The sequence below is a fragment of the Oreochromis niloticus genome, linkage group LG11 (assembly GCF_001858045.2).
Source record: "Oreochromis niloticus isolate F11D_XX linkage group LG11, O_niloticus_UMD_NMBU, whole genome shotgun sequence".
Lineage (NCBI taxonomy): Eukaryota > Metazoa > Chordata > Actinopteri > Cichliformes > Cichlidae > Oreochromis > Oreochromis niloticus.
This window is the reverse complement of record NC_031976.2, coordinates 12246582-12271208: the sequence shown is the minus strand read 5'-3', so window position 1 is coordinate 12271208 and position 24627 is coordinate 12246582. Positions and strand designations below refer to the sequence as shown.

Sequence of the window (24627 nt, the reverse complement as noted above, 5' to 3'; positions counted from 1 at the left end):
ATGCGGCTCTTACGTTCATATCAAAGTTTGTGTTTGTGTTTTGGGGTTTTTTGTGTGTGTGTTGTTGTTTTAAAATTTGCGCGTTCGCTTCGCTTGAGTTCAATACGGTATTTTCATCAAATGCGCATGTGTGTGAGATGAAAATACCGCAAAGTTTCCCAGTAGGAGCAAGTTCGCCCTTAAAATGGCAGGGAAAAAATGCACAGCAAAAAGAAAATATGAAGATGAACACAGGACGTTTTTAACAGAGTGGGAGAGTTTATATTTTTTTGTTGAACGCAATGGCAAGCCATTCTGCCTTGTCATTAGCGCATTTCAAAGCTTCAAATCTTCAGCGCCACTTCAGCTCACTCCATGCTAACATCGACCAGGAATTTCCAAAAGGGACTGAACTTCGCAAGCACGAGTTGGCCACTTTGAAAAGTCAGGCAGAAAAGCAGATACAGTTTTTCCAAAAATTTACAAAGCGGTCAGAGACCATAACGCTCGCATCCTATCAGCTGGCTTGGAACATTGCACGGGCTAAAAAGCCATACAATGAAGGGGAGTTTGTTAAAAAATGCCTCAGTGACGTTGTTGAAATCTTGTCTCCTGAAAACGACAAATTAAAACGCATGGTATCAGACGTCCAACTGTCCCACCGCCACACTGTTGAACACAGAATATCGGACATTAACACGGCTATTGAATCACAGTTGCACTCTGACCTTCAAGCATGTGAGTATTTTAGTGTCGCATTGGATGAGAGTTGTGATATACAAGACAAGCCTCAGTTGGCAATATTTGCACGGTCTGTGTCAAACGATTGTGTGATCAAAGAAGAACTCCTGGATATTGTGCCATTAAAAGACAGAACCTGTGGCATAGATGTGAAAGAAACCATGATGGCTGCATTTGAAGAAGCAAATCTGCCCATGACAAAATTAACTGCAATAGCCACGGATGGAGCACCAGCCATGATGGGATCTGTGAACGGGCTTGTGGGGCTGTGCAAAGCTGACCAAACTATTCCTGACTTTTGGAATTTCCACTGCATCATCCACATGGAGCAACTCGTGTCTAAATCATTGAATTTAGATAACGTCATGAAGCCTGTGATGGAAATCGTCAACTATATCCGCACACATGCGCTTAACCACAGGCAATTTAAGAATCTCATCGCTGAGCTGGACCAAGGGCTTCCAGGTGACCTGCCGCTGTACTGCACTGTGAGGTGGCTGTCAAAAGGCCAGGTACTCTCTCGCTTCTTTGAGCTTTTGGATGCCGTGAAACTGTTTATGGAAGAGAAGGACAAGAACTATCCCGAGCTCTCGGACCTCAAGTGGATTATGGATCTGGCCTTTTTGGTCGACATACTGTGTCACTTGGACAGACTGAACCTGACCCCGCAGGGTAATGCTTCCTGACCTAGTGCAAAGTGTGTTCGCGTTTGTCAACAAACTGAAGCTGTTCAAGACACATATTCAAAAGGGAGATTTAACACATTTTCCCACTCTGCTAAAAGCCAGCGGGCAAGTCGCCAGCGCTGCCCTGAGTAAGCAAAGAGCCAGATATGCAACGCTGATTGAAAACTTGCACGAAAGCTTTGTGACCCGGTTCCATGATCTACAATTGAAAAGGCCACAGATTACGTTCCTTGTCGACCCATTTAATGCAGAGACCGGCTGTTTGAAAGTCCCGCTAGTCACAGATGAAGCTGCGGCTGAGTTGGAGATGATCGATCTTTGTGAGGAGGACCAATTGAAACCTGCTTTAAGGGAAGGGACCATTGAGTTCTGGAAAAGTGTGCCAATGGAAAAATACCCCAATGTCAAACGGGCTGCGCTTAAGATACTGTCAATGTTTGGGTCAACATACGTCTGCGAGTCTGTGTTTTCTACCCTAAAACATGTGAAATCAAAGCATCGATCTGTTCTGACTGACACTCATGTGAAAGAATTGTTTCGAGTGGCAACAACGGAATACAAGCCAGATTTGAAGTGGATTGTTCAAGGCAAGGAATGCCAGAAGTCCCACTAAACAACATGCATTGTAAAAGAAAAATGCTGTTGTAGATTATTATATTTTTGTTCGTGGACTTGGTTGAACTGAGCGTTTGTGTGTGTGAGACAGTGCACACAATGTTCATTGTTGAAAATGACTGGCCTGTGGTTTTAGTACTGTAGGGCTCCATTTCTGTCATTATCATGTTGGTGTGTGACATTTAAAATAAATCTGGGGAAGCAGAGGTGTGTGTGTGTGTGTGTGTGTGTGTGTGTGTGTCTGTGAGAGAGAGAGAGAGAGAGAGAGGGAGAGAGAGGGGGGAAGGGATGGGTGATGTTCATGTGTGCCCATGTGTATGATGTCGCTCTTTGCGGTAACACAGTAAAAAAAAAAGTGGCTCTTGGTCTCTGACTGGTTGGCCACCCCTGTCCTAGGAGATGCAGCTGTGGCATAGATTTGAAAATCTGACATCGCCTCATTCTTAAGTTATTATTTTCACCAGGTTGGGTCTCCAAATCACCCATCCACCAGGTGGCGTGATGATGTGGTGAGGTGAAAAAAATGAATTGACAAACATTTGTGCTCCATTTGCAGTTTTATTTTTACACAAGGTTCACACATGACAGACACGAGAACATCATGTTTTAAATTCAAGAAAAAAAATAGCTCTAATTATTTTAGTTTCACATAACCATCATATCAAAATACATGCAGCAGAAGTTTGTGCTGAATGTAACTTCAGACACACAAAGGTGGCAGTGAAGACAGTTAAGTAGGCTGTAGAAGATTGTTAAAAATAAACAATAAAATATTTCTAAATGTGTAAGTAGAAAAGTTCTGATTAATTTCACCACTGTTTATCTTCCTGCTACACTGAGCCTGAACCCATCACCTTTGATTTAGAGGAAAGTTTCCTAAAACCCAACAAGCCACTACTGACACCTGTCTAACTGAATAAACAAAACCAATCCATGGATCTTCTTACACTGCACAGATGAAATTATATTTATCATAAACAGACTTCTTGTACCACAGATGGTTCCCACTTGTATTCATGGCAGCCCTCGTGCTACAGACTGCTGTTCTTGTCTCATCTGGAGCCCACTGATCAAAAAATACACACTGATCGTTGACCCAGATCCAGAAGCCGAAGCCACAGATGTATTGAAGGCCCATCCAGACAAAGGGAGTGTCAGCCTTCTGAGCCTCCAACCCAACCCGGCCCTGGGTCTCTTTATCAAGGATGGAAACCAGATCCATGTGTTCCTCTCTGCAGTGGTACAGGGCGTCTTCCCATGTCTTGTTCTCTTTAATCAGTTTAAATGGCTCTAAAAGGAAAAACATCAAAAACATGAAACTTAGAAGCATCAAACCAAACAGTGTTTCTGAGTGTCTAACATGCTGTGTTAATTCAAGCACATAATTCTTACTGTCAACATTTACACATTTATATTGACTCTACTGACTGACCAGTTAACTTAGTGGGTAAGAATGTTTTATTGTACCTTTGTTTCTGCCTTTCATCGTCACCTCAAACAGAATTACAAACCCAGATGTGTTTTTGTACACAGTTACATAACGCCCCCACTTTGGTCCATTTTCACAATTAAATGTATTATTTTCTCCACTAGTAGTTGTGTTGATTGTTGCACACCTGTAAAAAAAGACAAAAGGTTGGACAGATGTACAGAAAGAGTTGTGTTTCTGTCTCTGTTTGATTAAATCATGCTGTAAACAGTGGAGACAGTCGAACAGCTGGATAATAAATGTGAGCTGCTGTCTGAGAACATTTTAGAAAGAAGGAAAACACCTACAAATAAACAACAAAGGAAAATGAGAATAAAAATTTGATATTCTACACATACTTGATTATTACCCAAAACGACATCACATTATATTAGACCTCCTATTTCATTTGATAGAACTGATACAGGGTTATCTGTGTTACTGTATTACTGGGTTTAATGACATTTAAATATTCATTATAATTATCTAAAAATATTGGACATGCTGGAGCCTGACTGAGAACAGAATGATTCAAAGTAAGATGAAGGTATTACTCAGTGGTGTCAGCAGCATTTCTCTCGGATGAGTTCCCGATGAGGATCCGAGCCCCTCTTAGATCAATATTGTCTTGATTTACGTTGTAAATGCTGATGCAGGAAATTTCATATAGACCCAATAAGTCAACTGTCCACCAGCTGATGGGCTGTGGTACAGTGTGAGAACCTGTCGTATTATCTCCGTCCAAAGCTCTGTCAGCAGTGTAGTTGACACCACTGGCTGTGTAGACTGAAGACTGAAATGCCACTTTGTCATCCAGTTTGATAGTTTCCCAGCCTGGACTACATCCTGATGATGTAAGTGAAAGTAAAGTTAAAAAAACAAAAAACAAAAAAAAGAAAAACAGTGGTAATAATACTTCAGACCGGGTCTTCTAGGGTTTTTTAGGAAAATCTCCTTTTCACTCCAAAATAATGAATCTGAATTATGACTTCATGATCTGACTAAATCTTTGTAGCAAACATATTTAGCACACACACAGACACACACACGCACACACACACACACACATACACACACACATACACACACACACACGCAGTTGGTGAATAAAATCGGAATTAATAAAATGAATAATTTGACTCTCAAAACATCCTGAAGGATGACCCTGTTTAATATAATCCACTCCCACCCACACACCAAAGACTGCATGTTTATCAAAGCATTTATTTCTAAATCACAGTGATCACGTATCACAGAACATAATTCAATATAAATTTAAATTTATAGCATATATTTATACAGATATTTGTAATATTGCTTCAGTCCAACAGAAAATCCCCACATGGAACATGTTAAATGGAAAAATAAAACATAAAAATAATTTAAAAGGCATAAAATTAAATACTTTACTCTACAACTAAGTATATTCAGAACAGAAGTACCATCATACTTTTTGATATAACCTGAAGAAACTGGTTAGAAATGCACTCTTACCTCGATCCTGTTGAGTTGATCTTCCTGTGAAGTTTCAGAGAACGATGTAAGAATGAGTGAATTACTGCCAGCTCTGATATTGTTGTTTGGTAATACAGCAGAAAGCACAGAATGTAAACCATCCTTCAATACTCAGGCAGAAATGAAACCAGCTTTACTAAAGTCAAATCCTCTTTAAACTAAATGAAATGACTTTTGCTTTATCGAGCAGTTTGGATCAACTCACAGTAAAACTGAACTGTTATATTTGATCTTTTTCATTCTTTATAACGATCACTGAAACATCACTGTGCCAGGCAGGAACATCAAATGATCCACTTACCAATCAAAGTGATGAACAACAGACTCCACAGCATCTTTACTTTAGACTCTTTGCACAAATGTGTCCTCTAATAAGAGAAAGAAAAGACTTCTACCCTCACTCTGGAGTTTTCTGTAGTCACACTGATGTTGATATGATCCCCTCTCTGAGTCACAGCTGGATTTGTACTTCTGTCACTTCCCTCATAGCTGCCAACATGAAAATACACATTTCTCCTGTTTACACTCAGAGTGAGGCTGTTATGTTCAGTAGGCAAAGCATTCCCAGACTTTTACATCTGATTTGCAGACGTGAACATACCGTGATTGTTATGATCACCATGTTCAACCAACACTGTGTGTGCATCCAAGTAGCAGCACATGCAAATACTTTAGTATACCAGGAAATTTACTTCACCAGTGGAGGCTGTGTTTATAAAAGATATTCAGTGACATTTCAACAGGTGGACCTTTGTTCTACTTTAAAGAAAACAAGAAATATTATTAACAATCGGTCATTCATTATTAAGCTGCTGGGGAAAAAACCCTCACAAGTCCATCATTGTGTCTTTCTTTCTGCTCTGCATCTGCATTTAGTCTGGATTTCATGTTACATGCAGAATTATTTATAGCAAAGTGCTTCTCACACTGCCGAGTATTTGTATATGTGTGCATGAGGGAGGGAATTCATGTTTGTGTCTGTGTGTGCCTGTATCTCTATGTCTATGAAGCCCCCACTCCCAGGTGTGGGGCCCGATATCCCCCCACCACACTCCCTACCAGTGGTTGATGTCCTCAGGCGTTTGTGCGGTGGTGGATCTCAGTGTCCGGGGCTGGGCGCTCAGGTATGTACTGGCTCACTCCCGATGGCTGCTTGGTGGGGCCTGGCGCCCGTATTTCGGCCGGGCCCCTACCGAAAGGCGGGGGGCCCTCAGACCTCAGGCAGCTGGCTGCCAGCAGAGCCTGGGGCACGTCACCGCAGTCCCCTGTAGCTTCTAACTGTGGCTGCTGTGTGTGACCCCCCATCTCGGGTTCTCCTCATCTCTGTCAGGGTGGGTGGTGTGGCTGCCCCTCCAGTGGTCCTCCTAGGGCTTTCACTCTCTGGGGAGCCTCTAGATGTCTGGGGCCTGGATCTCCTCCATCCCTGCTTCATGTCCTGGGGGGCAGGGCTATGGGTGTGGGAAACGCATGCACACAGGTGTACACACTATATCTTCCTTTGCTGTTGCCTTAAAGCATACCGTGCGTTGTTCGTTTTGTGTGCTGCTCAGTAACATTCAATATTTATTATTTACCGTTACTTATACTTATCTAGGTTGTTGCTGTGGTCTCCCTACTGTGTTGTCTTTTTTTTTTCCAGCAGGTGATCAAACAGATTTTTTACTGTCTTCTCTCACTGTCTCACAAGTCCATTTATTTACTTTATTAGTTTGGTTTGCACTTGCTTCACTAATATAATTCATTAATGTTCTTACTTAAACTTAACAATGATATTATGAAGCGCACACATAATAGCATTGTGTGGTCTTTCTAAAAATGTTTCTAAACAGAGGTGTTTTAGGTTTAGTTGTGTTATTTTGTTCTTAGTTAGTATTAGTATTTGTTTTTTGTTTCCCCCTATTGTGTGTAAATGGTTTGGTCAAACCATTATAAAAGCTACCCTCCTGTGTCTTTGTGTTTAGGTCAGTTTGTGAGTCAAGTTGCATCCACTTTATTTGTTTAAGTTTCTGGAAATTACTTTTTGTAGAGTTATATTTAGTTGACCTCTTTTATGGGCCTGCTAATTATATTTTTGAATTTTGTCTTTTTCTTTTAGCTTTGTTTGGAGTTTAAAATAAACATTTTAAAAAAGCATCTTGGAGACATTTTTTCCTGTGTCCTTTATGCCTTTGTTGCCTGGTCCCTCACATGGACCATGGCAAAGCCATAACGATCCACTTGGAAAAATAAATCCTTTGGGCATTTTTCTTGGCCTTCAGACTATAATTCTGATTGCTACAGTACTGAATGGGACAGGGACAAAAAAAGAAAAAGAAAAAAGTGCTTCTCGCACGTGCGCATCTTTTGATCCAAATGTATTGGGTTTGTCCTCCAACATAGTTTTTAGTCATGTGACCAACTTGGCCAGTAGTGGACAGTCGGTAGTACTGCAGGGCAAAAGTGTTGTTGCTGGATCATCTATCCATGGAGGAAAAATGATGACATCAAGCTCTGCTGCTGCTGTTGAGGCCCACAAGACCACACTACTCACATGAAGCAGCTACTCTCCCCACTACTCCTACAACTCCACACCACAGGTAGAACAATCACACAATAGGACCTGATAGGACCTAGAACACAATGTAGAGATACCAGAGAAACATCCCTCTATCACACGTTCTTCCCCAGCCTATATAACCTCAGAGAGGTGGTTGCTGACTGGGTCCAGGTGCCAACCAGGGTAATGAACAGCAGGTGCGTCCTGTAGAGAGGGCAGAGTAAAAGAGAGACAGAGGGGTGGAGCAAGAGAGGAGACGGAGAGAGAACAACACCACACCCACACAAGTGCAGAAGGCCCTGCTAGGGCCGTAACAAGGTGAAGAAGATGAACTTTGTGCTGAAAAGAGGTAAAGAAGATGAACTTTGTGCTGAAAAGAGGTGAAGAAGATGAACTTTGTGCTGAAAAGAGGTGAAGAAGATGAACTTTGTGCTGAAAAGAAAACTTTTTGCTGAAAAGAGGTAAAGAAGCAGAACCTTCTACTGAAAAAAGGTAAAGAAGCTGAACTTTGTGCTGAAAAGATGTTCTTGGTGAACATCATCATCAAGTTTTCTGATGACACCACGGTAGTCGGACTCATCTCAGGGTATGCAAAAGAGCATCTTTTACCAAGAACTGAGGTAGTTCAGAAAGAACACAGAAGTCCAGCATGTTACTTGGAAGAGATACCTCTTAAAGTGGCCGTGAGCACAGCTTATATAACAACAAAACACAATTACGTTGTGTTTTGTATCCTTGTATCCAAAATTCTTCATTTATTTGTTTGTTTATTAATTAATTCATTTATGTGTTTGATTCTGGATGGCTTTCATTATTGTTCCCAACTTTTGAGTTCAGCTGTGATTTCAATTTATTTGTTTAATTATTCCAGTATTCTGTGTTTCTTCACATGTTAGAATTGTAGTTACTGGGGGCAAGGTATACATATATATATCTATACATATATATATATATATATATATATATATATATACATATATATATATATATATATATATATATATATATATATATATATATATTAAATTTGCAGTATAATGTGTCACATATAACCCTTCTGAATGATATCCAGCAAGTCTGCAGTACAAACAGTATGTCAGTCACAAGTTATAGGCCCCAGTCACTTTTTGGCAGCCCTAAAATGGCATGTTCTCAGTCATTATTCTCAAAAAACGAGAAAAAGTCATGGGGATACTGGCACAATAGGTCTTTATTGTTTTAACTACTATTCTGCAGTCTCATAACCAATATAAACAACAGCAGTAGATATACTAGAACTGTAGGCATTAATTATTACATCGTGCTGCCTGCAGTTATTCGTGACTTTGCTATACACTGCAAACTTCTGACAAGCGTCATAATTTGGTTACAAGAAACGTTAAAGTTCCATAAATGCATAGCTTTACCTGATAACAAAAGTATGAATGTTTTTTTGTTTTTTGCATCTTTATATCAGTTGCATGAAAGTAGCTGTCTACGTAAGTAATCTGGGTGCTACAGCTTTAAGCCGCTGCGCGCGCTCATGCAGACAGCAATCACTTTCTGGCAGACAATCACTTTTTGGCACAACACCGTAAAAGCTGCTGGTGATGATATCACTTTGGATATCTGGTGAGATGGAAACATGAAGATGAAACCAGGAGATGTCCTTAGTGAATCATCAGAGCTGAACAGGTGATGGAGAAACAGGTTTACCTTTTAGGTGACATGAATGAGTTGAAGTGAAAGGAAGTTATGAACCGTTTCTGAGAGACAAATAACACCAGGATCCTTTTCTACGTAGCTGACAGCTGTTAACTGTGTAGCGGCGGGTGTAGCAAAGTTTTGCCAGGGGGCCAGGCAAGGCATTACCAGGGAAAGGGGGGGACAAAGAAATACTTTTCTTTCTTATTCTCATTTCAAATGTCTATAACTTCTGTAAGATTATTATATCATCTTATGCCACGTTATACCCCTAATTAAAGATTGTGAAATTATTATGTAGTTTTAGTTTGCATTATTCTCCTGACTTAGAAGAAGGGGATAACTATTACATTTATTGAACTGATTTGCATTACATTAGACTGCTGATGTGTTGTGAATGAATGATATTGTTTTATGATGCATGATACTGCTGATTCATAAGAAATACTGTTTTCAGAGAATCGTGGCCTTATTTGTCTGATTAGAAAGAACAGAACATACTGCACAGGAACACTTGTTTATCAGCTATACAAATACCAGCTACAAAACACTTCCATTAGCAAAGACTAAATTGAATGAGTGACAGTACCTGATAGTTTCCTTGTCTCACAGCCAGGTCACCTCTGAACTTGTAGACTTTCTGCTTCTCCAGAGAATCTTCAGTATCCAGAGCAGCACTGTCACAAAACCACTGCAGAGAGGAACAACTTTACTACACAGCATGAAGCTGTTAGAGGATGCTGCTCAGTCAGTCACTGCCAGAGAAGTACATGTCTCCATGATGCAGCAGCTACTCAGCTTCCTCTATGTTTAAACATTAAATAATAATAATAATAATATTTATTATTACACTACAGTTTACATTTGTGAATCTTTATACTTGTAGATCAGAATGTACACATCTGTGAGCCTTTTTAAAAATAAATTTCTCTTCATATAAAAACCATGAAGAAATTTCAACTACTATCCGAAGTCTTTTACAGAGCCATTATTATTATTATTATTATTATTATTATTATTATTATGTGTTATCTTGTTGAGCAAGACATATGTAGAATTATACAGTGTGTTTAAAGGAGACAGTCTGATGCACAGATGCAGTCACTGAATAACCTTGATAGAAACATCACACCACACTGGTGGCTGCCAGTGGTATGTGCATATCAAAATAAATACAAAAGAAGTTTGCGCTGAATGTAGCTTCAGACACACAAAGGAGGTAGTGAAGACGTAGACGTGAAGTAGGCTGTAGAAGATTGTTAAAAATAAACAATAACATGTTTCCTAGTGTTAGTAGAAAAGCTCTGCTTAATTTCACCACTGTTTATCTTCCTGCTACACTGAGCCTGAACCCATCACCTTTGATTTATTAGATGAAGGTTTCTTGCAACCCAACAAGCCACTACTGACACCTGTCTAACTGAATAAACAAAACCAATCCATGGATCTTCTTACTCTGCACAGATGAAATTATATTTATCATAAACAGACTTCTTGTACCACAGATGGTTCCCACTTGTATTCATGGCACCACTGATGCTACAGTCTGCTGTTCTTGTCTCATCTGGAGCCCACCGATCAAAACCTACACAATGATCATCAACCCAGAACCAGAGGTCCAGGGTGCAGCTGTATTGAAGGCCCATCCAGACAAAGGGAGTGTCAGCCTTCTGAGCCTCCAACCCAACCCAGCGCTGGGTCTCTTCCTCAAGGATGGAAACCAGATCCATGTGTTCCTCTCTGCAGTGGTACAGGGCGTCTGCCCATGTCTTGTTCTCTTTAATCAGTTTAAATGGCTCTAAAAGGAAAAGCATCAAACACATGAAACTTAGAAGCATCAAACCAAACAGTGTTTCTGAGTGTCTAACATGCTGTGTTAACTCAAGCACATAATTCTTACTGTCAACATTTACACATTTATATTGACTCTACTGACTGACCAGTTAACTTAGTGGGTAAGAATGTTTTATTGTACCTTTTTTTCTGCCTTTCATCGTCACCCCGGTGTGTTTTTGTACACAGTTACATAGGGCACACCTGGAAAAAAAAACAAAAAGACAAAAGGTTGGACAGATGTACAGAAAGAGTTGTGTTTCTGTCTCTGTTTGATTAAATCATGCTGTAAACAGTGGAGACAGTCGAACAGCTGGATAATAAATGTGAGCTGCTGTCTGAGAACATTTTAGAAAAAAGGAAAACAACAAAGGAAAATGAGAATAAATAAAGATTTTATATTCTACACATTTACTTGATTATTACTCCAAACCACATCACATCATATTAGACTTCCTATTTCATTTGATAGAACGGATACAGGCCCCGGTCCGGATGGGCCTGGGCCCCCCTTTCCCTGGCGGGTTGCAGAGTACCGGGGTGCCTACTTGGGTCAGCGGGGGAGCTGGCCCCAGGGAGGGGTCACTTGCCCCTCCCTTCCTTCCCTCCCCATCTCCAGCTGCCTCCCTCTTCCCGCTCCACCAAAATCACCCACACATGCAGGGCCTTGGGGTAAAGGTGTGTCACCAGGGTGCAGGGGAGGCATCCCCCCCTCTGTCCCCTTCTGGCTGCCTCTGCCTCAATTTTATCCCACAACTTAGACATTCACATTACTCACACTCTCATTACACATACATATAGGATCTTGGGGGTGGGCACGCTACACGGTTTCCAAAAGACCATCAGGGTGTACAACCTCCCCCCTGGCGTCGTTGCCCACCTCTCAATTTTAAATACATGTAGACATTGAGGGCTATCAGGAGGGGCTATGCGCTTACCTGCTGCTCTCTGGCAGGTAGCTCCATGCCCTCCTGGGTTTTAAATGCACCTTAGGACACACATGCATCAACACTACATATGAGCGTGCGGAGGGAGGTTTGGAGTCTTCACACACCCCCGTTCTCTGCGGCCTGCTGGAGCGAGGAGGCTGGGAGGAGGAGTTGGCCGTCCGATTGGGGTCCGGAATGTGGGGCCTCCCTGCTGCTGCCGAGCCGGGGCAGTCTGCTTCTCTCCACCCCAGGGAAAAGGGTAACACTACCTGGGTCTGGGTGCAGTTTCCCCCTCCAGGGGCAAGGGTACCTAGACCTGTGGCTTAGAGTACACTTGAGGAGTGTGATTGTGTGTACAGTGTCTCTTTATGTCTGTCTCCACGTTGGGTGAGTGTTGAGTAATTGCATATGAGAGCATGAGGGTGGGAATGGATGTTTGTATCTGTGTGTGCCTGTATGTCTGTGTCTATATGTCAGGTCGGGTATCAGACGCCACCTCTCTAGGGACATCTCAGGCCCTCCAAGGTATGGAGGCCTATCTCCCCCCACCACTTCCCCTGCCAGTGGCAGACGCCCTCAGACATCGGTGCGTTGGTGGTTCTTTGTGTCGGGGGATGGGCGTCCGGGTACACACCGGCTCACTCCTTGGTGGCTGCTTGTCGGGGCCTGGAGCCTGGGGCTCGCTCGGGCCACTTCGGGGGTGGGGTGCCCTCGGCACGTCACTGCAACCCCCCCCCCCCGGCTTCTGCTCCGCAGCTGCTGAGTGACCCCTCGTCTGGGACTCTCCTCAGCTCTTTCTGGGATGATGGCGCAGATGCCCCTCTGTTGGTCTACCTTGGTCTCTTGTGTTCTGGGGGCTTCTGGATGTCTGGAGTTTTGATCTCCTCCATACCTGCTTCATGCCCTGGAGGACGGGGCTGTGGCTCCCCACACCCTCTAGCAGATCATTCCATGAAGGAACCTTTTAAATACAAGCGCGTCCATGCTCACAGGTGTACACACGGGGGCTCACACACACTAACTACACCCTTTTTGGCTCCTACCTCAAAGCACACTGTGCGCTGTCGATCTTACGTGCTGCACAATAATGTTTAATATTTAGTTTTTACTGTTACATTCCCATAGATCATCGTGATGTTGTTTATTATGTTGCTCTTTTTTTTCTGCTTGTTTTCTCTTTTTTCTCTCTCAACAGGTGATCCAGGTGATTGATATATGTATTTTTTGTCTGCTTATTTTGTTGTTTTTTGTTTTTTGCCCTTTATCCCCGTCCCTCTTCCCCGCTGTTTTTCTTTCCCTTTCTTTCTCCCCTTTCTTTTCCCCAGTCAAGTCTGTCCCGTATTTAACAAGTGAAAATAAAATAAAATAAACAAAAGGTGAATCAAATAGACTGGGATGGTCCATTTGGTAAAGTAAATCCGTTGGGCATCTTTCTTCGCCGTTAGACAATAATTCTGATGGCAAAAGAGCAAAACTGGACAGGCGCATAAAAAAAAAAAAGAAAGAAAGAAAAAGAACGGATACAGGGTTATCTGAGTTGCTGTTCAGTGTGTAAATGCATTGAAATATTCATTATAATTATCTCAATTATTGGACATGCTGGAGCCTGACTGAGAACAGAATGATTCAAAGTAAGATGAAGGTATTACTCAGTGGTGTCAGCAGCATTTCTCTCAGATGAGTTCCCGATGAGGATCCGAGCGCCTCTTAGATCAATATTTGATTGTTTTATGTTGTAAATGGTGATGCAGGAAATTTCATATAGACCCAATAAGTCAACTGTCCACCAGCTGATGGGCTGTTCTAAAGTGTCAGAACATGTTGCATTATTTCCGTTCAAAGCTCTGTGTAGACTGAAGACTAAATGCCACTTTGTCATCCAGTTTGATAGTTTCCCAGCCTGGACTACATCCTGATGATGTAACTGAATGTAAAGTTAAAAAAAAAAAAAAACAAGGTCAGTGATAATAATACTTCAGACCAGGACTTCTAGTATTTCTTTATCAAAATCTCCTTTTCACTTCTAAATAATGAATCTTCATGATCTGAATAAATCTTTTGTGCCAAACATACACACACACACACACACACACACACACAGATTATTTCCAAGCAACCTCATTATAACCTCATTATAAATTTTGAATAAGTATGCAGTTTGTGAATAAAAAATTCATTAGAATTAATAAAATGAATAATTTGACTCTCAAAGCATCCTGAAGGATGACTTGTTTAATATAATCCACTCCCACCCACACACCAAAGACTGCAGGTTTATCAAAGCATTTATTTCTAAATCAGTGATCACGTATCATAGAACATAATTCAATATAAATTTACATTTATAGCATATATTTATACAGATATTTGTAATATTGCTTCAGTCCAACAGAAAATCCCCACATGGAACATGTTCCCACAGATATGACGTCTACTGTGATGCACAAATAAATACATGGAAAAATAAAATATCAAAATAATTTAAAAGGCATACAATTAAATACTTTGCTTTCCAAATAAGTATATTCACAACAGAAGAATAATACTTTTTGTTATAACTTGAAGAAACTGATTAGAAATGCACTCTTACCTGGATCCTGTTGAGTTGATCTTCCTGTGAAGTTTCAGAGAACGATGTAAGAATGAGTGAATTACTGCCAGCTCTGATATTGTTGTTTGGTAATACAGCAGAAAGCACAGAATGTAAACCATCCTTCAATACTCAGGCAGAAATGAAACCAGCTTTACTAAAGTCAAATCCTCTTTAAACTAAATGAAATGACTTTTGCTTTATCGAGCAGTTTGGATCAACTCACAGTAAAACTGAACTGTTATATTTGATCTTTTTCATTCTTTATAACGACACTTAGAACAATGTGCTTGTGCGAATGTGTGAATGCACAAGTTGTGTAAAGCACTTTGAGTGCTCAGAAGAGTTGAAAAGCGCTATATAAGAACCAGTCCATTTACCCTTTACCATTCCATTTACATGCACAAATTGGAGTCTATTAGATAGATATGATACAAACCACTGCAGCGCAGTACCTGTAATACCTACAGCATGTTCTAATCGCTCTAATAGGATATTATGGTCAACAGTATGGAACGCTGCACTAAGGTCTAGCAGGACAAGCACAGAGATGAGTCCACTGTCAGAGGCCATAAGAAGATCATTTGTTACCTTCACTAAAGCTGTTTCTGTGCTGTGATGAGCTCTGAAACCTGACTGAAACTCTTCAGATAAGCCATTCCTCTGCAGATGATCTGTTAGCTGTTTGACAACTACTCTTTCAAGGATTTTTGATATGAAAGGAAGGTTGGAGATTGGCCTATAATTAGCTAAGACAGCTGGGTCTAGAGATGGCTTTTTAAGTAAAGGTTTAACTACAGCCAGCTTGAAGGCCTGTGGTACATAGCCGATTATTAGAGATAGGTTGATCATATTTAAGATCGAAGAATTAATTAATGGCAGGACTTCTTTGAGCAGTTTTGTAGGAATGGGGTCTAAAAGACACGTTGATGGTTTGGAGGAAGTAATTATTGAAGTTAACTCAGAAAGATCAATTGGAGAAAAAGAGTCTAACTTAACATTGATGGTACTAAGAGTAGCTGTAGATAATATTACATCTGTGGGATGATTATTGGTAATTTTTTCTCTAATGATAAAAATTTTATTTGTGAAGAAGTTCATGAAGTCATTACTAGTTAACGTTAAAGGGATGGTTGGCCCAGTAGAGCTCTGACTTTTTGTCAGCCTGGCTACAGTGCTGAAGAGAAACCTGGGGTTGTTCTTATTTTCTTCAATCAGTGACGAATAGTAAGATGTTCTGGCTTTGCGGAGGGCTTTCTTATAAAGCAGCAAACTATTTCTCCAGGCTAAATGATGATCCTCTAAATTTGTGACACGCCATTTCCTCTCCAGCTTACGAGTTATCTGCTTTAGGCTACGTGTTTGAGAATTATACCACGGAGTCAGGTACTTCTGATTTGAGGCCTTAGTTTTCACAGGAGCTACAGTATCCAGAGTCGTACGTAGTGAGGAGGTAAAATTATTAACAAGATAATCGACCTCTGTTGGAGTAGCGTCAGGTAGCTGCTCTGCTCTATGTTGGTACAGGGCATTGAAGATGATAACAGTGGGTGGATTATATTCTTAAACTTAGTTACAGCGATTTCAGAAAGACATCTACTGTGATAAAGTCTACTCTCCACTGCTGTGTAATCAATTATTGTAAATGTAAATGTTATCAGGAAATGATCAGACAGCAGAGGGTTTTCAGGAAACACTGTTAAATGTTCAGTTTCTATGCCATATGTTAAAACAAGATCTAGAGTGTGATTAAAGTGGTGGGTGGGTTCTTTTACATTTTGAGAGAAGCCAAGTGAGTCTAATAACAGATTAAATGCCATGTTGAGGCTGTCATTTTTAGCATCTACATGAATGTTAAAATCACCCACAATAATTATTTTATCTGAGCTGAGCACTAAATCAGATAAAAAGTCTGAGAAATCAGAGAGAAACTCTGTGTAAGGCCCAGGTGGACGATAGATGATAACAAGTAAGACTTTATTGGGTCTTGAAGACGAATTAAATTACAAAATAAAGGCGAAAATAAATTGTCAAGTTGTTTTGAACTGTCAATAAATACACACAATATAACACACTGCTGACTACATCTGTGCACTTTTGGCTGTGTGAAATGGAACCACACAAATTCCCTTTTTAATGAGACGACTTGTTGGGTAGGAAACTGAAATGAGCAAACTAGGTTCAATTCTCATGGAAATATTCCAATACTGATGGTGCTGATAAAAATGTAAACTGATGGTCATGAATGGACATTTGTTTATCAGCTATACAAATACCAGCCAAGAAAGAACTCCATTAGCAAAGACTAAATTGAATGAGTGACATAGAGTGTAATAGTTTCCTTGTCTCACAGCCAGGTCACCTCTGAACTTGTAGACTTTCTGCTTCTCCAGAGAATCTTCAGTATCCAGAGCAGCACTGTCACAAAACCACTGCAGAGAGGAACAACTTTACTACACAGCATGAAGCTGTTAGAGGATGCTGCTCAGTCAGTCACTGCCAGAAGTACATGTCAACATAATAATAATAATAATAATAATAATAATTATTATTATTATTATTAGTAGTAGTAGTAGTAGTAGTATTACTATTATATTTATTATTCCCCAAAGGTTGATTCTGTTCATCTGAACGTAGCGTTTTCAGTGGGAGAAACGTTTCGTCACTCATCCAAGTGACTTCTTGAGTCTCAGCTGACGGCAGGTTTCCCCAATATTATAAACAGTACATTTGCATAATGACTGAAACCAGCCCACTGAAGGAACAATGGGCTGGGAGGTCAGTTCCTTCGTCATGATTATGCAAATTCTCATGACCATAAACTTACATCTGTAAGCCTTTTTAAAAAGAAATTTCTCTCCATATGAAAACTGTGAAGACATTTCAACTGCTATCCGAAGCCTTTTACGGAGCTATTATTATGATTATTCTTATTATTATGATTATTATTATTGTTATTATTATTATGTGTTGTCCTGCTGTGCACAAGACATAGGTAGAATGTGTGTTTAGAGTGTGTTTAAAGGAGACAATCTGATGCACAGATGCAGTCACTGAATAACCTTGATAGAAACATCACACCACACTGGTGGCTGCCTGTGTTTCCCCTCCAGCCTCCTCCTAGGAGATGCAGCTGTGGCATAGACTTGAAAATTCGACATCACCTCATTCTTGAGTTACAGTGTTCACGAAGTTAAGTGTCCACACCACAAATCCACCAGGTAATGACCAAGGTTATTATCGTTAACTAAAACTAACGAAATAACGAAAACTAGAAGTGAAAAAACATTTTCGTTAACGGAAATAAAACTAAAAAGGAAAAAAGGAAAACTAACTAAAACTGTAATGAGTGTTCACAAAACTAACTAAAATTAACTGAATTTATAGCAAAACTGTGTTTAGTTTTCGTTGATGTGTGCATGTCACACAATAGTCAAGGGTAAAAAAGAAGTTTAGTTTCCAGGTTTTTTTCTTGCTGTGTCTCATTATGCCAGCAGGTGGCAGTACGTTAGTCGAGTCGTCTGTGTTGCTGCTCTGTCCACGCGCAGAATCATGTCAGGAAAAGTCTGGAGAAAGCACCAGCTTCCAATTTGGGATTACTTTGAATATGACTGTGTTTTGGATAAAGCAAGTGTCTTGTAGTGGAACGAGACCAATTATGAGGGACATTTCTAAAGGGAAAAAAATCCCACAAACCTTAAAGTGCACTTGAAAAGCTCACACAAGAAGGCTAACCTAGCTTACCATGAGAAGGTAAGGGAGCACACTCCACCCTCATCCCCAGAAACAGAAGCTAACACCAGGCAAGGCAGCGTGATGCATCCCGAGACAACAGGACTGGGATATCTACATAACTGTGTGAGTCAATTGCCTTCAAAAGGTTTATCAATTCACTTGAACCAAAATTACGAACACCCGGTGCTGCAAGAGTTAATAGTCTCATTGGGGCCAAGATATACCTTTTATAGTTGCCTGGTATCAACGGTTGTTCATCTGCCCTAATTTATTTATTTATTTCTTTAAAGAACCCATAGGTGGGAATGTGAGTTGTCTGTCTCTGCGTGTTAGCCCTGCGACAGACAGGCGACCTGTCCAGGGTGCAGGGTATGGTAGCTGGAATAGCAACATACCCAAGGATAAGCAGAAGAGAATGACTGATATGATGAAACTGGGATTTTGTTACACTTAATTATTGCAAACACAACTAAAACTATGACTGAAACTAATCAAAACTAAACGGAAACTAAGGATTTTCAAAAAAATAAAAACTAAACTAAACTAGCAAACAATTGGTAAAAACTAATTAAAACTAATATAAAATTGAAAATCTGAAGTCAAAACTAAATAAAAATAAAAACTAATGAAAATTGCAAAACTATTAAAACCCTGGTAATGACATGGTGAGGTGTGAAAACTAAACTGACAAACATTTGTGTCCATTTACAGTTTTATTTTTAAAGCAGGTTCACACATGACAGACACAAGGAAATCATGTTTTAATAAAAGAATATATAAGTTGAAAATAATATATATTTTATAATCTAAAGATTTGTGAGAAATACCTAGACTCTGATTATTTTAGTTTCACATAACCATCATATCAAAATAAATACAGCAGGAGTTTGTACTGGATGTAACTTCAGACACAAAGAGGAGGCAGTGAGGACAGATTGTTAAAAAATAAACAATAACATGTTTCTCAGTGTTAATATGAAAGTTCTGCTTAATTTCTCCACTGTTTGTCTTCCTGCTACACTGAGCCTGAACCCATCACCTTTGATTTAGAGGAAAGTTTCCTAAAACCCAACAAGCCACTACTGACACCTGTCTAACTGAATAAACTAAACCAATCCATGGATCTTCTTACACTGCACAGATGAAATTATATTTATCATAAACAGACTTCTTGTACCACAAATGGTTCCCACTTGTATTCATGGCACCACTCATGCTACAGTCTGCTGTTCTTGTCTTGTCTGGAGCCCACTGATCAAAATCTACACAATGATCATCAGCCCAGAACCAGAGGTCCAGGGTGCAGCTGTAGTGAAGACCCAGCCAGACAAAGGGAGTGTCAGCCTTCTGAGCCTCCAACCCAACCCAGCCCTGGGTCTCTTTATCAAGGATGGAAACCAGATCCATGTGTTCCTCTCTGCAGTGGTACAGGGCGTCTTCCCATGCCTTGTTCTCTTTAATCAGTTTAAAGGGAAGTTCTAAAAGGAAAAGCATCAAAAACATGAAACTTAGAAGCATCAAACCAAACAGTGTTTCTGAGTGTCTAACATGCTGTGTTAATTCAAGCACATAATTCTTACTGTCAACATTTACACATTTATATTGACTCTACTGACTGACCAGTTAACTTAGTGGGTAAGAATGTTTTATTGTACCTTTGTTTCTGCCTTTCATCATCACCTCACACAGAATTACAAACCCAGATGTGTTTTTGTACACAGTTACATAACGCCCCCACTTTGGTCCATTTTCACAGTTAAATGTTTTATTTTCTCCACTAGTAGTTGTGTTGATTGTTGCACACCTGTAAAAAAAGACAAAAGGTTGGACAGATGTACAGAAAGAGTTGTGTTTCTGGCTCTGTTTGATTAAATCATGCTGTAAACAGCGGAGACAGTCGAACAGCTGGATAATAAATGTGAGCTGCTGTCTGAGAAGAATAGAATTAGAAGATAGACATAGAATTGATTATTATTCCAAACCACATCACATTATATTAGACCTCCTATTTCATTTGATAGAACTGATACAGGGTCATCTGTGTTACTGTATTACTGGGTTTAAAGACATTTAAATGTTCATTATAATTATCTAAAAATATTGGACATGCTGGAGCCTGACTGAGAACAGAATGATTCAAAGTAAGATGAAGGTATTACTCAGTGGTGTCAGCAGCATTTCTCTCAGATGAGTTCCCGATGAGGATCCGAGCGCCTCTTAGATCAATATTTGATTGATAGTTGTTGTAAATGCTGATGCAGGAAATTTCATATAGACCCAGTAAGTCAACTGTCCACCAGCTGATGGGTTCAGTGGGTAAAGTGTGAGAACATCTCGTAATATTTCCGTCCAAAGCTCTGTCAGCAGTGTAGTTGACACCATTGGCTGTGTAGAATGAAGACTAAATGCCACTTTGTCATCCAGTTTGATAGTTTCCCAGCCTGGACTACATCCTGATGATGTAACTGAAAGTAAAGTAAAAAAAAAAGAAAAAAAGAAAGAAACAAGGTCAGTGGTAATAATACTTCAGACCGGGTCTTCTAGTGTTTCTTTTTTTTTAGGAAAAATCTCCTTTTCACTCCTAAATAATGAATCTGAATTATGGCTTCATAATCTGACTGAATATTTTGTGACAAACATATTTAACACACACACACACACACACACACACACACACACACTCACAGATTATTTCCAAGCAGCCTCCCTACATTATAAATGTTGAATAAATGTAGTTGGTGAATAAAAATTCATCAGAATTAATGAAATGAATAATTTGACTCTCAAAACATATCAAAGACTGCACATTTATCACAGCACTTTTTTCTAAATCACAGTGATCATGTTTCATAGAACATAATTCAATATAAATTTGCATTTACAACATTTATTTATACAGATATTTCTAAAATTGCTTCAGTCCAACAGAAAATCCCCACATGAAACATGTTCCCACAGATATGACGTCTACTGTGATGCACAAACAAATAAATGAATTGAAAAATAAAATATAAAAATAATTTAAAAGGCATAAAATTAAATACGTTACTGTTAGGTTTTGTATTGTGATTGTCATTTATGCTTAGAAATATCTACCCATATATGCTTAGAGGTGTATAATCGATTGTGTAGTGATAGGATGTGTGATCTTTAGTAGGCTGTAAAAGGCTTTGTATGCATTCCAGAGCTCTCTGACTTTCACACCCACATTTTAGGAGCATGGGAGAGGTCGTACCTTGTCTTATTGTTTTATGGTAGGATAAACGTGTTGTAGTCTAAGTGCCTTTTGTTTAGATGAACTGCTGGACTTCCAGGCCAGCAGGTTTAGGGAAGTCATATATGGGGTCATGCTTTGACCCCACACACACATACACACATACACATACACACATACACACACACACATACACACACACACACACACAGGGTATTCTTTGTTCACATGCATACCTATGTAAGATGTCATATGTTAATGAACCTATGCATATTCATGTAACCACAATAAAAGAGCAGTGTTACGGGAGAGTGGACGAGAGCAACTGGGGTCAAGCGAAGGAACGGCGTTTGTTCGGTTCTCTCCCGTGCACGTAAAACATAAAGAACTTGCCTACTCGTGTCTTGCTTGCTGTGTAATTAAATTGTCTTCAACGTTCCAGCGAACGGGTTCAAGCTACAAACCTATCAGCTACTTTACAAATAAGTATATTCAGAACAGAAGTACCATCATACTTTTTGATATAACCTGAAGAAACTGATTAGAAATGCACTCTTACCTGGATCCTGTTGAGTTGATCTTCCTGTGAAGTTTCAGAGAACGATGTAAGAATGAGTGAATTACTGCCAGCTCTGATATTGTTGTTTGGTAATACAGCAGAAAGCACAGAATGTAAACCATCCTTCAATACTCAGGCAGAAATGAAACCAGCTTTACTAAAGTCAAATCCTCTTTAAACTACATGAAATGACTTTTGCTTTATCGAGCAGTTTGGATCAACTCACAGTAAAACTGAACTGTTATATTTGATCTTTTTCATTCTTTATAAGGATCATTGAAACATCACTGTGCCAGGCAGGAACATCAAATGATCCACTTACCAATCAAAGTGATGAACAACAGACTCCACAGCATCTTTACTTTAGACTCTTTGCACAAATGTGTCCTCTAATAAGAGAAAGAAAAGACTTCTACCCTCACTCTGGAGTTTTCTGTAGACACACTGATGTTGATATGATCCCCTCTCTGAGTCACAGCTGGATTTGTATTTCTGTCACTTCCATCATCACTGCCAACATGAAAATATACATTTCTCCTGTTTACACTCAGAGTGAGGCTGTTATGTTCAGTAGGCAAAGCATTCCCAGACTTTTACATCTGATTTGCATTGTGAATCGCTATATAGCTAGCTTAAACAAACTACCTGCACACCTGAACCCATGTCACATTAATAACTCACATAATGATACAGTGGAGCAATGTCTCACTAAGAACTCCCTCCATGTTCACTGAAACAATGAGCAGGGAGTCACATTCATCATTCATGTCGTCATGCACAGTCTTGAAGTGTAGTTCTTACTTTGATCTTTGAACATTAGATAAATGTGCTCATTGTGCAGCTGGAGCAGAGAACAGAGAAGCTGCTGGGACTTTCAAAGTAAAGCAGCATCATGGTTTTTGCTGCATTGTAAGGTAAAGACCCTAAAATTATACACAGTTTGCAAAGTAAAACTTAAAAAAAGACTTGATTTACATTTGAGTCACTCGTTTAAATATTCTCTTCCTGTTCTCATTCATATGACCTGCATAGAACAACTGGGTTAAAACACATTGTGCTAAGTAACATGCACATTTTATAGTCAGTCTTCTGCACATTTTAGTTTCAACACAGTGGACACTGTTAAGGAGACCAGTGCAAGGTTGTGCCATTTCTCAGCACATGGCTCTTCTCTTTTCCAAAGTCCTTATCAGTTCTCCTACTCATGTTTGACCTCAAAAGTCAAGTAAAAGAGGTTAGGAAAATGAGATCGAAAATACATTTGGAATGCAACCAAGGTTAAGAGGGAAGAGGAAACAGGTGGGAGCATAGCTAAAAAGTATAAACATGATGAGGCAGGGGAAGTACACACACCAGGAACAGAAAACAACATTTACTGCAAAAACACAGGAAGACACAACTGAACGCAGAACAAGACTTAACTAAACATTGGAGAGAAAAGAAGGACTAAACAGGGGAACATCACCAATGGAGACTTGATGCAAGGTGATGATACACTGAGGGGGAAGATAATAGTCAAATCTAGGGAAAAAGAACAGGTCTGATAATGGTAAGGGGAAAAGTATATGAAACAGTGTAAATCCTAATAAAACCAAGAATGGTGTCCAAAAAACTCAAAACCACTGTGTAAAAAGACCCAAGACCACAACAGAACCAGAAGAAAAGGCAAACTACAGGAGAGAGAGAGTTTAAACTCTTAAGCACCAACACCCCCAGATACGGGGGCAAAAGGGAGGAGATCGCATTTAGGGTTAGGTGCGTGTGCTTAAGGGGTTAATAATTATTTCTAATGCAGTAGTGGTTTATGAAGCAGAGTGAAAAAGAAACACTGTGTCCCTGAGGTTCATGTTTTGGTTTACTGTTTGCATGTGACATACTGAATGGAAAAACAGAGGTTACAGTCACATGCTGTACCTTGTCCTGATGAAGAAAAATGCAAACACTGAGCCAGACTCTGTCCTCGCTGAGCTTCACAGTCTCCTCCTGATGTCCCTCACTCTCCTGCTCATCTGCTGATTCAAAGCTGTCAGAGGGAAACAAGACCTTAAAAAATATGATTAATGAAAAGCAGTTTCAGACTGAAGCTGACTTGAGCAGCAGGAGGCTGGTTAGGTGACAGACTGTCAGAAAAAAGATGTGTGTCAAAAGAAATCAGTTCAGTTACATACACTGCAAAAAACGATTTTCAAGAAAGTAAAGATTTTGCACTCAGTTGCTCACTATTGCACAGGTTACCTGTTGGAAAATCCTGCACAAAAACACAGTTTGTCTTTTAAAAGATATCAGAAACTTCTGGCCTTTTTTTGATGAAATCAATGTTACATTAGTTCAAAACACAGTCGTGGGTGTGGAACCTGATCTCAGTTAGTTTTGTGGCTTTAATGAAGGCTATATTATTAAAACCCTTTAAATGCCTTAATTTCACAGCTCATACCGACTCATTCAGAATAATTATCACTGGTTGAAATTCATGGATTGAATAAAAGGGGCATCAGGTGGTGGTCGTTACTGAACTGTCTCCATTTGAAAACATTAAAAAGACAC

The 24627-nt window shown here is 39.8% G+C and overlaps 2 protein-coding genes across 2 annotated transcripts; both read right to left on the bottom strand.

Annotated features, from left to right (window-relative positions):
* Positions 1 to 1407: 1407 nt before the first annotated feature.
* LOC102076759 (fucolectin-5-like) lies at positions 1408 to 24111 on the bottom strand. Its single transcript, XM_019364292.2, has 8 exons — positions 23998 to 24111; positions 23549 to 23604; positions 5306 to 5493; positions 4984 to 5007; positions 4044 to 4335; positions 3489 to 3637; positions 3118 to 3311; positions 1408 to 1446 (listed from the first exon to the last, which is right to left on the bottom strand). Exons 3-8 carry the CDS (start codon positions 5337 to 5339, stop codon positions 1408 to 1410), a joined length of 732 nt encoding a protein of 243 aa, XP_019219837.1. The 5' UTR covers positions 5340 to 5493; positions 23549 to 23604; positions 23998 to 24111.
* On the bottom strand, positions 19040 to 22250 carry LOC106098106 (snaclec rhodocetin subunit delta-like). The gene is made up of 3 exons (XM_019365126.2): positions 22084 to 22250; positions 19966 to 20114; positions 19040 to 19788 (listed from the first exon to the last, which is right to left on the bottom strand). The coding sequence occupies exons 1-3, from the start codon at positions 22203 to 22205 to the stop codon at positions 19439 to 19441; spliced, it is 621 nt and encodes a 206-aa protein (XP_019220671.1). The 5' UTR covers positions 22206 to 22250; the 3' UTR covers positions 19040 to 19438.
* Positions 24112 to 24627: the final 516 nt, after the last annotated feature.

What these genes read in the sequence shown, in the direction of transcription:
- LOC102076759 (XM_019364292.2), bottom strand. Translation starts at nt 5,339, where the DNA reads ATGCTGTGGAGTCTGTTGTTCATCACTTTGATTG. An exon ending in GTTGTTCATCACTTTGATTG is followed by an intron (nt 5,008 to 5,305) that starts GTAAGTGGATCA and finishes GAAACTTCACAG; the next exon opens with GAAGATCAACTCAACAGGAT. An exon ending in ATCAACTCAACAGGATCGAG is followed by an intron (nt 4,336 to 4,983) that starts GTAAGAGTGCAT and finishes TTACATCATCAG; the next exon opens with GATGTAGTCCAGGCTGGGAA.
- LOC106098106 (XM_019365126.2), bottom strand. Translation starts at nt 22,205, where the DNA reads ATGGTTTACATTCTGTGCTTTCTGCTGTATTACCAAACAACAATATCA. An exon ending in ATCAACTCAACAGGATCCAG is followed by an intron (nt 20,115 to 22,083) that starts GTAAGAGTGCAT and finishes CTTTTTTTACAG; the next exon opens with GTGTGCAACAATCAACACAA. An exon ending in GATGAAAGGCAGAAACAAAG is followed by an intron (nt 19,789 to 19,965) that starts GTACAATAAAAC and finishes TTTTCCTTTTAG; the next exon opens with AACTTCCCTTTAAACTGATT.